The 14,184-nt window shown below is 41.0% G+C and overlaps 1 protein-coding gene across 1 annotated transcript; it reads left to right on the top strand.

Moving 5' to 3' along the window:
• The first annotated feature begins 1,802 nt into the window (after positions 1–1,802).
• adra1aa (adrenoceptor alpha 1Aa) lies at positions 1,803–14,182 on the top strand. Its single transcript, XM_069138970.1, has 3 exons — positions 1,803–1,940; positions 4,966–6,489; positions 13,037–14,182. Exons 2-3 carry the CDS (start codon positions 5,592–5,594, stop codon positions 13,588–13,590), a joined length of 1,452 nt encoding a protein of 483 aa, XP_068995071.1. The 5' UTR covers positions 1,803–1,940; positions 4,966–5,591; the 3' UTR covers positions 13,591–14,182.
• Positions 14,183–14,184: the final 2 nt, after the last annotated feature.

Genomic DNA, 14,184 nt, shown 5'->3' with positions numbered 1-14,184 from the left:
ATACTCCAACTGGTTCAAACCAAGGATTTGTCCACAGTGGGAAGAAAAGAATCCACCCTTCCAAAATCAATGTACTGTATTTATCCATGCGCTCTCATCCGAGAGCTGGTGTGCCTGTTTCTGTTTCGTCTCTTCATTATAGTTGTCAGGAGTTCAGTTTTGTCCTCCGTTTTGCCTCCGATCTCCTCTCCTCCTGTGTACCCTGTCTTTGTCTGTGGCCACGCCCCTCACCGGTCCCAGCAGATGCAGCCACTCACCCCTGATCACCACCTGCAGGTGTACTGCATCTCCCTGATCACCTCCCCAGACTATATGTAACCTGCCCCTGCACAACTCTGGTTGTCGGTGCATTTTTGTTAGCCACCCGTCCGTCCTCTGTCTGCTCTCCGTCAGTCCTGTTCCCGTTCCTCCGGCCTCTGTGTCTCCTGCGGATATCCCCCGTCAAAATCACCAGTCGGTGGAGTTGCCCTCCCGGCTTGGAAGATTGTTGACGCCATCCCTTCCGCTGGTCTGCCGGCTGCCCTGTTACCCGTGTCCCCCTGGAGCTGTCGGTTGAGTTGCCCTCCCGACTGGACGTAAAGTGGACACGCTCGGTGCCACCTTTTGGTTTGTAGTTTTTTGTTTGTTTTTTGGACAATAAAGACTGTATTTTTTGGAACTTGAAACCTCGAGTCTGTGAGCTTGCATTTGGGTCCTGGAAAAACACCCCACCACATAACAATAGTTTAATAGGAAAAAAGTCTGTGAATTATAAAGGCCCAGTTGAAACTGCAGCACTTCAGAAAGATTACAATTGACTGTAAAGACTTAATCATTAACAAATCTGTATTGACTGTTATACAGCAGGTCGGCCGGAGAGTGCCATAGGCTATGTACTGCGTTATATTTAAATAGAATTGGGTTTTAGTTCTTTTGACAAGAAAAGCAGTTCATCCTTTAGATGATCTTTCTTTATCAGCATTAGATTTCTAACTTTATCAAGACAAAAAAGCAAAAGGAAAGAAGACAAAAGGTGAGACTAAAGAGAATGAGAGATTTAGAAATAAATCACTTTACCTACCTATACCCTTTACAGAAAGTGATGGTATAATATATTAAAATGTGTGAGAAAGCTCATTTGCCTCTGGCTATATTTATTGTAAAATAAAGCAGGCCGTTGTTTGCCAGTCTTCAAATCTGATATATTTAGGCTATAAAATATTTACGTCATTCCTGAGCTGTAATCTACTGTTATTGAAAAATACATTTAACTAAAAACTAACTCCATAAGACTGACTCATCATCTATATTTTTTATCTTGACAGTTACAAAACTCGAAACAAACAAAACCAAATGTTCATTTTAGGGGGTTTTGAGAGTTGGTTTTAAAGGATTATTTAGTCACTGAGATTATGTAATTCAAAAGTTTGGATTGATTATAACAGAAAGCAATACAATTTAAAAAACCCATTCTCGGTCGACATAAAATTTAAAAAAAAAAAAGTAAAAAAAACGCTTCATCCAGCACACTCATTGTATTATTGTGTAAGTTCGACGGCAAGGTGAGTGACGCCCGTTAATAAAACATCTCTGAAGGAAAAGTCATGGAGTGTATGTGACTGGTTGTGATGACGCACGGGGAGTGATGCCGAACGGCAGTGAGGTGATGTGAGGATGGTTGGTTGGGTGGGGAGGGACGGAGGGGTGGAGGTAATGCGGGGAGGAGGGGGGAGAGTGGTGGTTCGAAGAGAGAGCAGGGAGGGATTTGGTGCTCATCATCGTGTGAAGAGACTTGGAGCACCTGGAGCTCGTGCGTTTCTACCAGCAAATGCGAGGGCTCTCCACGATGAGCGCACTTGGCTCTCCTTTCGCCGCCTCCTGAGTACGACTCAGCAATCACAACCGTTTCCAAATGTGGCTCAGCCAAACCGCTGGGATGTGAAAATCAAACTCAAAGTTGGGTGAGTCCCGAAAATTTCATTTTAAGTATTTAACCGAATGAGTTTGAGAGGATAGTTTATGTTTCTTTTAATGCGTGTCTTCATTTGGTTGTCAGTGCTCGCAATGCAGTCGTTGGATAAATTTAACGATCGTTTCGATGTTTGGATGACGTCTAATCTAATAATGAATTGTGCAAAAGTAGTCAAAAGTAAGAGAGATTTGTTTTTCCATCCGAATTTAATTTTAGGCTTCATGCTTACTTTTGAAATTGTGAAGCATAGATTTTGTCAAATGGGCTTTGTTTATAATCCATAATTGTCTGGTTTCTGTTACTCTAAAATAACACTGGGTTGCTCTGACTGAATTGATTTATATGATGTTATTTTTTTGGTGTTTTAAAATCTCTTCAATTTCTTGAGGACAATGAGAAACCACCCTTTAAATTTCATATAGGAACGAATTTAATGACTGAAGTGTTAAGAGGGTGTGCAGCAGAGGAATGCCATGAGGTCTCTCGTGACTATAAGCCCCCAGTCTCTGTCATTTTTATTAAGGTGGATGTCACTTTTTGACAGGTGTAGTCCTGCAGCTGGGAATTGCTCTGCACACCAGTGAAGAGGTTGAGATTACACCTGAGCCGGTCTGGCTGTTTATCTTGGACCAATTAAAATCGCAGACATAGAGAAGCTGCATGTTTTAAGCTGTCCTCAACATTATTGTGGATTCCAGCCCAACCCTGAGCAGCAGCTGCACATCCATCACTTTCACACATCCACGTCTGCCTGGAAAACAGCCAAGAACGAGAAAGAGTCCTATATTTGTATTCTGCGGTAGAGAAACATGCTTGAAACAGTAAGGACCTCCAACCTTCTAAAAAAAAGAAAAAAGCAGTGGATCCACAGGATATTTAATCCAAATGAAATCCCATACTCATGCAGTTTAGTGATATCAACAGATCTTCCAACAGGAGCCCAATGTAAGCATGTCAAGTTATCTAAGAATTCATAGTTTAAATCACCGGTTTAAATCTTGTTCTCATAAAGTAGGCTAAGCTGCACGAATAATCAAATTAGGTTTGATGGGCTCATTGGAAATCACAGCATGTAATTTGGTCAACTCTCCAGAAATTATATAAGTGAACTTGTCTAACAGTAAATCCATCAAACCTATTCTCGCCATTGTAACTTAGTGTGTTCAACATAAAAGGAACACTTTTATTGTTTAAAGGACAGTTAATACCTCAAAATGAGGTAACTTAAAAACCCACCTCCTTCCTCTACATCGTAAGCCCGCAGGTACTGCATGATGGCTGCTGAGGACGGAGGCTTTGCTGTGTCGTGCCAGCGCATGGAGCTAACCTAAAACATAAAAGTCAGTCAAACATGCTGAACATGCTGTGTGGAGTAGAGACTTGAGGGGAACGGCAGCATGAGGAAAAGGTCAGCCAGTGGTTAATAGTGTGGTGAGGAGCAATGGAGGAGAGGAGGGAGCTAAAGACTTGAGGGGACTGCATAATGCTGTCGCCCTGTTCCTCTCATTGCACAGTCAGTCTTTATGTTAAGCATATTTGAACCCAGTTTTGTTTGGAAAACAGATGAACTAGTGATGTAGATAGCTCGAGACAGATGGAGAGACAGACAGACAGACAAGAAGCATTCCGTAGAAAAGAGGGCAACTCAGATGAACTTTTAATTTAGTCTGAAATAAAGCAGCTTAACAAAATCCAAAAATCGTCAACATGGCCACACTACTTTTACTAGTCTCATCTAATCTGCATTTATTTAATCTGCACAGACAGGATTAATTTCACATCTGTCAAAATGGAGGAGTTTGTGTGGCACTAAGACATTGTTTTGAAGTCAAAAGACAGAACATTCGAAATGAAATTAAATCAATGCATCAAAGTCGGAAGAAGCAATTCAGGCCGGGATCAGCGCTGCAGGAGAATCAGCGCACATTAACACCACTCGGATGTTTAACTGAGCAGCTGAATTTCTTATGTTGCGTCCGTAAATACATAGTCACAATGGAAACCAGTTTAATTGTGTTTAAAAAAAAATGTAATGAAATAGTCTATGTTTTGGCAAACAGGCAGAGGCCTATTATCTGTTTCCTATGAGAGGCAGAGTCATACCTGTACCTTACACTGACTATGATGCCAGGAAAAATGTAGCCAATCAGGGGGGGGGGGGGGAACAACAAGTAGCCTGAATCTGTCCACAGGTTACAAAATCTCTTTTGACGTACCTCTAAAGCTCTGTAAATAACTTGAAAAACGTGTAATATCTTATTTCTTTAATATAAACCAAAATTATTTAATGGTATTTACTTGGTAATTGTTTATGGAGCCAACAACCAGCGGACAGTTAGCCGAGCTTAGCTTGGCATAAAGACAAAAAGCACGGGGCACAGCTAGTCTTGAAAAAAAACCATTAGCCAACCAGAACTTTAATTTTTTTAAATTAAATATGAAAGAAAAACATTTGAAAAAAACAAGTGATTTGTAAGTATAGTATAGACAAGTTCCATTGGCCTGAGCTAGACCGTTTTTTTTTTATATGGAGGACAGAGTAAGGTCAGGCTTATCTTAATGTACTGTAGGTCACTTGAAGATCATATTAGCACCACAATACGGCAAAAAAAATACACATTAGGTCTTGCGACTGAGACAGTTGTATTATTGACACTTCAGCCATTCTGGGTTGGCTAAATGCTGTCGAGAGTTTTAATTGCGTGGTGTCTCCCAGACCACTGAGTGAAACAGGCAACTAGTCAGTCCATATATAAGTTTCTTTATTCCTTAACCTTACATTGTGTTTAGTCCATAAGCAAGATAAGACTGTGGTCACATTGATCTGACAGCAACTGTGGCTCAGACAGTTTCTCTCGCCCACAGTCTTGATATAGCCGAGCAGTGATATGTAAAAAAAAACACTGCATGAACAAAACAATGAGCAAAACAAGAATAACTGTGTTTGTATTTTACTGTAAGTGATGGATGTGTCAATTCTCTCAAAGCAAAATTTTCTGTCTCTCTTTTCAAAGGCACTGGATACTGTCATTGTCTGCTGTTGTTGGGGTGAAGCTGAAGCTGAACATGCCCCTGCGTTTGACAGGAACAGCCTGGATGTTTACCTACGCTCACCTACCGCCTTGCACTGAAAAGTGGTTTCCCATTGCAGTTTTTACAACTTGAATTTTGGCTTCAAACTGCATGTTTTGATTCAGCGAATGTGTAAAGACTTCCTGCTTGTGTACAGCCATCTGACTATCCTATCTGGAATGCATTTTTAACCATGTTTGGCACCGTTTGCATGATAACAGTCAGTTTCAATGTCAGCAACATCGTTTTTTAAGATGGATTACCTGATTTCAGCACAGTAGGTTTCATCTACATATTTTATACTTGTTTCTCGGCGTTGGTGCATGCATCTTGTGGTTTTATTTTCCTTGATGCATTGCCAACGTAATGGCTCATTTGCAAGAGGCATCATCATTCAAATTATGTTTTGACAAGACAGACTTAATATGATCATTACTCTAATGGCTTTTATGAGAGTGCCGTGATGTCCTTTTTCCTCCTGTGGTGAACTTAAGTAGGTGTGTGTGTGTGTTGCAGTCTACCTTTGCGGCACAGGACACTGTCACATATCAGCATAGTATTAGAACTGATGGTTCCTGTGCTGGACAATATGACCCCAGCTCCTCTGACTCAGAACTGCTCCAACTGCAGCCATGCTTTAGTCCCAGAGGTCAATGTGGTGAAGGCGGTGGTTTTGGGCGTGGTGCTTGGCGTCCTCATTGTGTTTGGAATTGTAGGAAACATCCTGGTAATTCTTTCAGTAGTTTGTCATCGACACCTGCGGACAGTCACACATTATTTTATAGTTAATTTGGCAGTGGCAGATTTGCTGCTAAGCTCCACTGTACTACCTTTCTCCGCCATTTTTGAGATCCTGGATCGTTGGGTGTTTGGACGGGTCTTTTGTAATGTTTGGGCAGCTGTGGATGTGCTCTGCTGCACGGCCTCCATCATGAGCCTCTGCGTGATCTCTGTAGACCGCTACATTGGAGTGAGTTACCCTCTGCGTTACCCAGCCATAATGACAAGACACAGGGCTCTGTTAGCAGTGATGCTGCTGTGGGTGCTGTCTATCATCATATCTATTGGACCTTTGTTTGGCTGGAAAGAGCCGGCACCAGAGAACGAGTACGTCTGCAAGATCACAGAGGAGCCAGGCTACGCGATCTTCTCTGCTGTGGGCTCCTTCTATCTCCCTCTAGCCATCATACTGGCCATGTACTGCCGGGTGTATGTGGTAGCTCACAGAGAGAGCCAGGGGCTGAGAGAGGGCCACAAGACAGAGAAGTCAGATTCAGAGCAGGTGATACTCAGGATACACCGAGGCAACACAACTGTATCAGAAGATGAGGCCCTTCGCTGCCGCACACATTTCGCCCTGCGACTGCTCAAGTTCTCCCGTGAGAAGAAGGCCGCCAAGACCTTGGGCATTGTGGTTGGCTGCTTTGTGTTGTGCTGGCTGCCCTTTTTCCTGGTGCTACCCATTGGTGAGTATTAATATATTTTGCACCATTTGTCTGAGCAAAGTAACAATTGTGAAAGAAATCAAATCAGCTTTTACATCTTTTGTTCACGTGTTAAAATAATATTTTAACATTTTGGAAAACAATTATTTTCTTTTTGCTCAGCATTAAAAGAGAAGACTGACAGGTTAACATATCTTAACATGACAACCCGATATTATATGAAACCATGTAATACACTCGTCAGTCTACTAGAGGATAACAAGTCAATGTTGTGTTTTGTAATGTGTATGTGGTCTAGGCACCAAAAATCACGTGGTTAGGTTTAAAAAAAATTATCATGATTTCGGTCAAAATAAGTACCTTTACACAAGTTACAGATGAAAGGTACTTAATGTACATTACGTATTTTAAATACATTGTTATGTAACCTACTTTGTTAAAACAGTGCCTTCTCCAGGGCTCAAACACTGGTCCCAGCTAAAAGTCCTGCGTTTGTTCCATCTCACCCCCAACATCCTCCCTTTTTGACCTGGTTTGGGCTAATCAGACATCCATCCATCCAGTATCTATACCCGCTTTATCCTGAACAGGGTCACAGGGGGGAAGGAGCCTATCCCAGCTAACATTGGGGGAAGGCAGGGTACACCCTGGACAGGTCGCCAGTCTATCACAGGGCCAACACGTAGAGACAGACGGAAACAAAGACCATTCACGCTCTCATTCACACCTAAGGGAAATTTGTGGAACCACCAATTAACCTGAGGTGCATGTTTTTCGATGGTGGGAGGAAGCCGGAGTACCCGGAGAGAACCCACGCAGGCACAGGGAGAACATGCAAACTCTGCACAGAAAGGCCCAGGCCCGGATTCCAACCCAGAACCTTTTTGCTGTGAGGCGGCAATGCTGACCACTGCACTGTGCCGCTCCTAATCAGACGTATGTGTACTTTTTATACCTAGTTGAGGCAAATCGTGACACTGACACGGTATCCTCTGGTGGATTGACGAGTGTATTCCACGTTGAATATATAGAAACGGTGTAACAGCTCATCTGGCTCTTTCCAAAATTCAAACCTCACAGATTGTAGCTTGTTTGTTTAATCCATTCTAAAACCGAGAGTAAAAATTACAACTTGTTTCATTGTCGTAATGTGTTGTAGTATTTATTGGTAGGCAGCAGTAACCTCCTAGAGTTTTTATTAAACTTTAGTAGTGCTGGTATGTATATTGCCAAGTTATGCCAACAGTCTCCTGCCTCTAACTTCATGTTCAATAACAATGAGACTGGTATTCTCATCCAACTCTGGGTAACAAGGAAAACATTTGAATATTTCCCAAAATGTCATTATTGCTTTAAAGAAGCACAGAAAGTGAGATATCATAGTAAAAATTGGTTAATACATTTAATCACCTGCACTTACATGAGTCAGACCACTTTTAGAGAGCTATTTAACGTCTACATTAATTCGCTTTACGCATCCATTCATCGATTTATTCTGCTGCCAGGTTTTTAAGTGATGGAAAATGGAATAGTTAGATGATGTTAATTGAATTGCCTCTTCATGGAAGTACACTAAGGTTACTAGCATTCAGACAAGCCTCACGGTCTTTTGAGCAGTGTAGTAAATGCCTTGACTCGGTCAAGTAGACTCTATAAATAGGCTCAATAAATCTTTCAGACCTCTGACGTCCTCTGGTGCTCCCGTCTGTAAATAAAAAGGCTGAATTTCAGACCAACATATATGTGTGAGGTGTCGAGCCATTGTCTGTGCTCCCGCTTCCTCTCTCCCTTTGTATTTTATTCATTACCTGCTCTCATGCTTGTTCATACACAGTGGTGTGAAAAAGTGTTTGCCCCCTTCCTGATTTCTTTTTTTTTGCATGTTTGTCACACTTAAATGTTTCAGATCATCAAACAAATTTAAATATTAGTCAAAGATAACACAAGTAAACACAAAATGCAGTTTTTAAATGAAGGTTTTTATTATTAAGGGAGAAAAAAAATCCAAACCCACATGGCCCTGTGTGAAAAAGTGTTTGCCCCCTAAACCTAATAACTGGTTGGGCCACCCTTAGCAGCAACAACTGCAATCAAGCGTTTGCGATAACTTGCAATGAGTCTTTTACAGCTGTGGAGGAATTTTGGCCCACTCATCTTTGCAGAGTTATTGTAATTCAGCCACATTGGAGGGTTTTCCAGCACCAACTGCCTTTTTAAGGTCATGCCACAGCATCTCAATAGGATTCAGGTCAGGACTTTGACTAGGCCAAAGTCTTCATTTTGTTTTTCTTCAGCCATTCAGAGGTGGACTTGCTGGTGTGTTTTGGATCATTGTCCTGCTGCAGAACCCAAGTTGGCTTCAGCTTGAGGTCATGAACAGACGGCCGGACATTCTCCTTCAGGATTTTTTGGTAGACAGTAGAATTCATGGTTCCATTTATCACAGCAAGTCTTCCAGGTCCTGAAGCAGCAAAACAGCCCCAGACCATCACACTACCACCACCATATTTTACTGTTGGTATGATGTTCTTTTTCTGAAATGCGGTGTTACTTTTACGCCAGATGTAACAGGACACACACCTTCCAAAAAGTTCAACTTTTGTCTCGTCAGTCCACAGAGTATTTTCCCAAAAGTCTTGGGGATCATCAAGATGTTTTCTGGAAAAAATGAGACGAGCCTTAATGTTCTTTTTGCTCAGCGGTGGTTTTTGTCTTGGAACTCTGCCATGCAGGCCATTTTTGCCCAGTCTCTTTCTTATGGTGGAGTCATGAACATTGACCTTAACTGAGGCAAGTGAGGCCTGCAGTTCTTTGGATGTTGTTGTGGGGTCTTTTGTGACCTCTCGGATGAGTTGTCGCTGCGCTCTTGGGGTAATTTTGGTCAGCCGGCCACTCCTGGAAAGGTTCACCACTGTTCCATGTTTTCTCCATTTGTGGATAATGGCTCTCACTGTGGTTCGCTGGAGTCCCAAAGCTTTAGAAATGGCTTTATAACCTTTTCCAGACTGATAGATCTCAATTACTTTCTTTCTCATTTGTTCCTGAATTTCTTTGGATCTCGGCATGATGTCTAGCTTTTGAGGATTTTTTGGTCTACTTCACTTTGTCAGGCAGGTCCTATTTAATTGATTTCTTGATTGAGAACAGGTGTGGCAGTAATCAGGCCTGGGTGTGGCTAGAGAAATTGAACTCAGGTGTGATAAACCACAGTTAAGTTATGTTTTAACAGGAGGGGGCAAACACTTTTTCACACAGGGCCATGTGGGTTTGGATTTTTTTTTCTCCCTTAATAATAAAAACCTTCATTTAAAAACTGCATTTTGTGTTTACTTGTGTTATCTTTGACTAATATTTAAATTTGTTTGATGATCTGAAACATTTAAGTGTGACAAACATGCAAAAAAATTGGAAATCAGGAAGGGGGCAAACACTTTTTCACACCACTGTAGCTGTTACCATCAGCACCAAATACTGGCATCACGTTACCACATAAGTCTGTGGACAAGTATCCATTTAGCAGTCAATCACCAATTTTAGCGTATGGAGCTGGAAAACTCGTGATTGTCTGATTTGGTTTATTGGCATAAACATTATTTTGTCATCCGAGAAAATCAGACTGAGACTTTGATCTTGGCACTAATCTTAAAAAGGTGAGTAGTTAGACTTTACGTTTATTTGTGGATCATACTGCTCTCTCTACTTGGCATTTCAGAGCTCCTTCTCAGTGACTATAATGAAGTGTAAAGCAACCCATTGCTAATTTCACAAATAACTTCAGAGGGTGTCCCTTTGGTATTAGATGTTAAGACTTTGACCATGAACTGGGAATGTCTCCAATGTTTAAGTCCAGCTGTGGCTCTTTGTGGTATTTTTCTCTCTGCAGCGTTCATCCATCATTATCATACCACTGTGGGTAACCAGTGGCTGATTGTTTCCGCTGCACTGATCAACATTTTGAAAAGAGCAGATTTTAAAATAAGTATGTGGAATGGTAAAGATTTTGCTTGTCGTGACAGACCCGCAGATATTAATCACCCAGCTCTGCAAATCCCCTCAGCTCCAGTAAGCTTTTCAGCATCTATCAGATCATTGTGTTTGTTTCATGTCCTGCAACTGTACAGCTTTGGTTCACCTTCACCTGTTTTCAGTAAAGAAAAAAAATAGCGAAGCATTTAGCAGCTAAAGATTCAAATATTTTACTCATGAGTTGGTGGAAATTAAAACGGAACTAAAAGAGGAGTGAATATTGAACTTGTATTCATCTCCTGGCCAGAAAAAACTCCAAATGTATGCTAATGTTCCTCATGTCTGCCTGATATATATTATGTTTTCTTTCACCCCCACGGCAGCAAAAAACAAATTAACGCTGTTTTAAAATCAATTTTACTGAACTAGGTTCTGTGACACTGAAAGTTATACTTTTTTATTTGTAGCTCTTGTATGGGTTCAGTGATTGCTGTCAAACAAATGCCATCTCCCCTCCTTCTTTTTTAATCATTGCCAGAATTCACATTTTGTTGTTGGACAGATATTGAAGGGAGTCATGTAACTTTCTCAGTTCAAAATATGTTGTGGCTTTATTGAAGGTAAACATGATACAATTTTGAGTTTCACAGCCCATGATACTTCATAAATTTTAGACAACAAAACATTTATCTAATAGCTGCAATACCCTTCTATATTTACCTAAAAAATGAATCTGTCAAGGATACTGGCAATAATAGAATTGGCTTTTTTGGCACAGCTGGGGATAAAATGTATGAGCTGTATAGTCAGACTCAAAATAATTTGCTCTCAAACTCTCTCCATTTCTTCTCTCTATCCATCTCGATATCACGATCTCATTTTTCCTAAGCCCACGTTTAACCGTCTGCACCAGACTGCCCAATAAAGCATTTCACAAGACAGCGTCTCCCCTTCCTGCAGCAGATGATAGATAGATAGATAGATAGATAGATAGATAGATAGATAGATAGATAGATTGCAGCCTCACAGGAAGTCAGGCATTTAATTATTTTAATGTTTTACTGGCAGCCACAGAATATGTGGAGAGTCACCTACATTTACAGTGACAAACAGGCCTGCATGTAATGCACCAGTTAAGCCATTAGCTTTGCTTCTTCATTCAAGGTCCCACTCACATTATCTGCCATGATTGTTTCCTCTAATTAAAAGCAGCAGAATTTATAACAGCAATTTTATTAAAATCCTTAACCTTGATGGCAAGTAGTGAGCATTTATTCATGGAATGGGATAAAACGATTAGATAATAAAGTGTCATCAGCAGACATAGGTAATATGATTATTTCAGTAGTTGGAAATCATGTTTATTTCATAGATAGTACAGACATTAACATGTAGCTGAAGCTCTAAAAATTGCAATATTACTAGTATATTAATACTAACAGCATGGCTCGAGGCAATGTTGGTCAGTTTATCACTTCAGTCCATGATTGAAATATCTCAATGACTGTCATAAATTATATATCCAGGTGATGAGTCCTTGGGCTATTGGGGATCCACAGATTTTTCCTCTAGTGTCTAGAGAAAGTTCTAATGAGTGAAATAGTTCCACCTGTACTTGATGGACTGGCACAAACATTTCTACAGATATTCATGCCTCCATCACAGGATGACTCCTTATGACTATAGCGATCTCTTGACTTTTCTTGTAGCACCATTAAGAGTGAATTATCTCAACAACTACTGGCAGAAAGGTTGTGAAATTTTCTATAAATATTCAAGGTTCCTAGAGGATAACATTTATAGGCTTTTGGAAATCCTTTCCTTTTCATTTAGAGCCGTCATTAGGTTCAAACTATTGACATCACCATCAGCCTCAGCTGTACTTTGTGTTTAGTGCTAAAATAGACAAATTGGTTGTCTGTGTAAGCAGTTTAATGCGACTCAACATTTGCATTTATTGCAACGTCTCGTGGCTGAAGTGATTATTATGGGCGCAAAGGAGGATGTCAGGCGATCGAATATAAAGAATGACAAAGTAGGGAGGAGCATAGGGGGAGACTGACACCGTGTACCTACATGCTTGGAAGGGTGGAGGGTGAAGTGAATGGTATTCAGTTGGGTGCGATCTCCAATCTCATAAATGCCATTAAATCTAATACGCTGCTATTTTAAGTTCCGTCAAACATAAACACATTGAAACCATACCACGTTATTTTGCTGCCAAAACCAAGGTACGAATGTATGTTTTGGCTAACTATCTATTCTTGTTTAGGTGTGATTGCATGTTGGTCCAATAGGGGACGCTGAAAACGCTCATGTCGATTGGGGAGTCTTTGGAAATGGCTCCATTTTATGGTTTCCATATGTGGATAAGACGGCTAATTACCAAATGCTTGCATGCTTACACAGGAGATGGTGAACTTGTTTAATACTGTATTGCCTAATTAACATCACCAAGTTAGCATTTAGCTGGAATTGTTACTCTGTCCCATTATAAACCCACTGACCCGCATGCTGTATGTTTTCTGAAATATCCAACTCTGCCTTCCTGTTTGCATATTGTTGTTCTTTCTCCTGAAATGTCTTTATAATATCACAACAGGTTCCATGTTCCCTGCATACAGACCTTCAGACACCGTCTTCAAGATCACATTCTGGCTCGGTTACTTCAACAGCTGCATCAACCCCATCATCTACCCGTGCTCCAACCAGGAATTTAAGAAAGCTTTCCAGAGTTTACTTGGAGTTCACTGTTTGAGATCGACTCCCAGACCACACCATCACAATCTGAGTGCAGGTCAGAGTCAGACACAGGGTCACAGCCAGTCGCTCACTCTGGGCCTCGACAGCAGGGGACCTCCCTGTCGACTCAGCCCCTCCTCCTCTATAGGCCTGTCTAGGACTCCTTCCTCCAGGGACAGCAGGGAATGGAAGGTCTTTTCTGAAGGTCCCACAGACGGATCTCGACCCACCGAAATGAGCAGAGCTAAAGTGGCCAAACTCTGCAATAAAAGCTTCCACCAAACCTGCTGCTGCATCCTCAGTGCTGAGACTCCCACGCAGGAGTCAAACTGTGCCCAGCCCCCAACCGTCGGAAACCTTCCCACCATTAAAATACACCAAATATCTCTGTCGGAAAAAGGAGAGCCTGTCTAACCACTGTAATCCTCCATCCATTTGTTATGACCCCTTCAACCACCGTATAGGGTCACAGATGAGAATATATTTCCTTTAGCTGTGTGGGAACAGTGGCTGCTTTGAAATTTCAATATTTAATATCTAAGCTTTAATATTCTGTGATTTGTATCTGTGGGAATAAAATTGTCAAAATTATAGCCACTATACTGTATTTTAACCCTTTTGGAAGATAGCTTTTTAGCTCTCGAAACACTAACTACTGCAAAATTGAAAATACAGCAAGTGTTATCAGTGTTTATTTTTGGAAAAGTATAAGAAAGATCCTGAAGCATTCCCCTGAAGTGGACCAAAAGATTTCTAAATGTTTACATATTTTATATTACGGAAGAGCAGTTTAAATGTATAAAAGTGTAAATAGGAAAGTTTTATATATTGCATGAGTTTACCAATCATTTTCAAAATGCTGGTCAGTGGTGCTCCTGTTGTCTCCAAAGTTTGCCTACTGCTGTTCCTAATGTAAAAATGTTGTTTGTGTACTGCTGTACACAGTATAAAAAGGGACCTTGCGTACTTCTGTGTCACATACAATAAATTTGTATGACTTATTCCAAA

Source organism: Embiotoca jacksoni, unplaced genomic scaffold, assembly GCF_022577435.1.
Source record: "Embiotoca jacksoni isolate LCO1_2020_lvr unplaced genomic scaffold, fEmbJac1.0.p SCAF_8, whole genome shotgun sequence".
In the NCBI taxonomy this organism is placed as follows: Eukaryota; Metazoa; Chordata; class Actinopteri; family Embiotocidae; genus Embiotoca; species Embiotoca jacksoni.
This window is presented reverse-complemented; position numbering and strand designations above follow the sequence as displayed.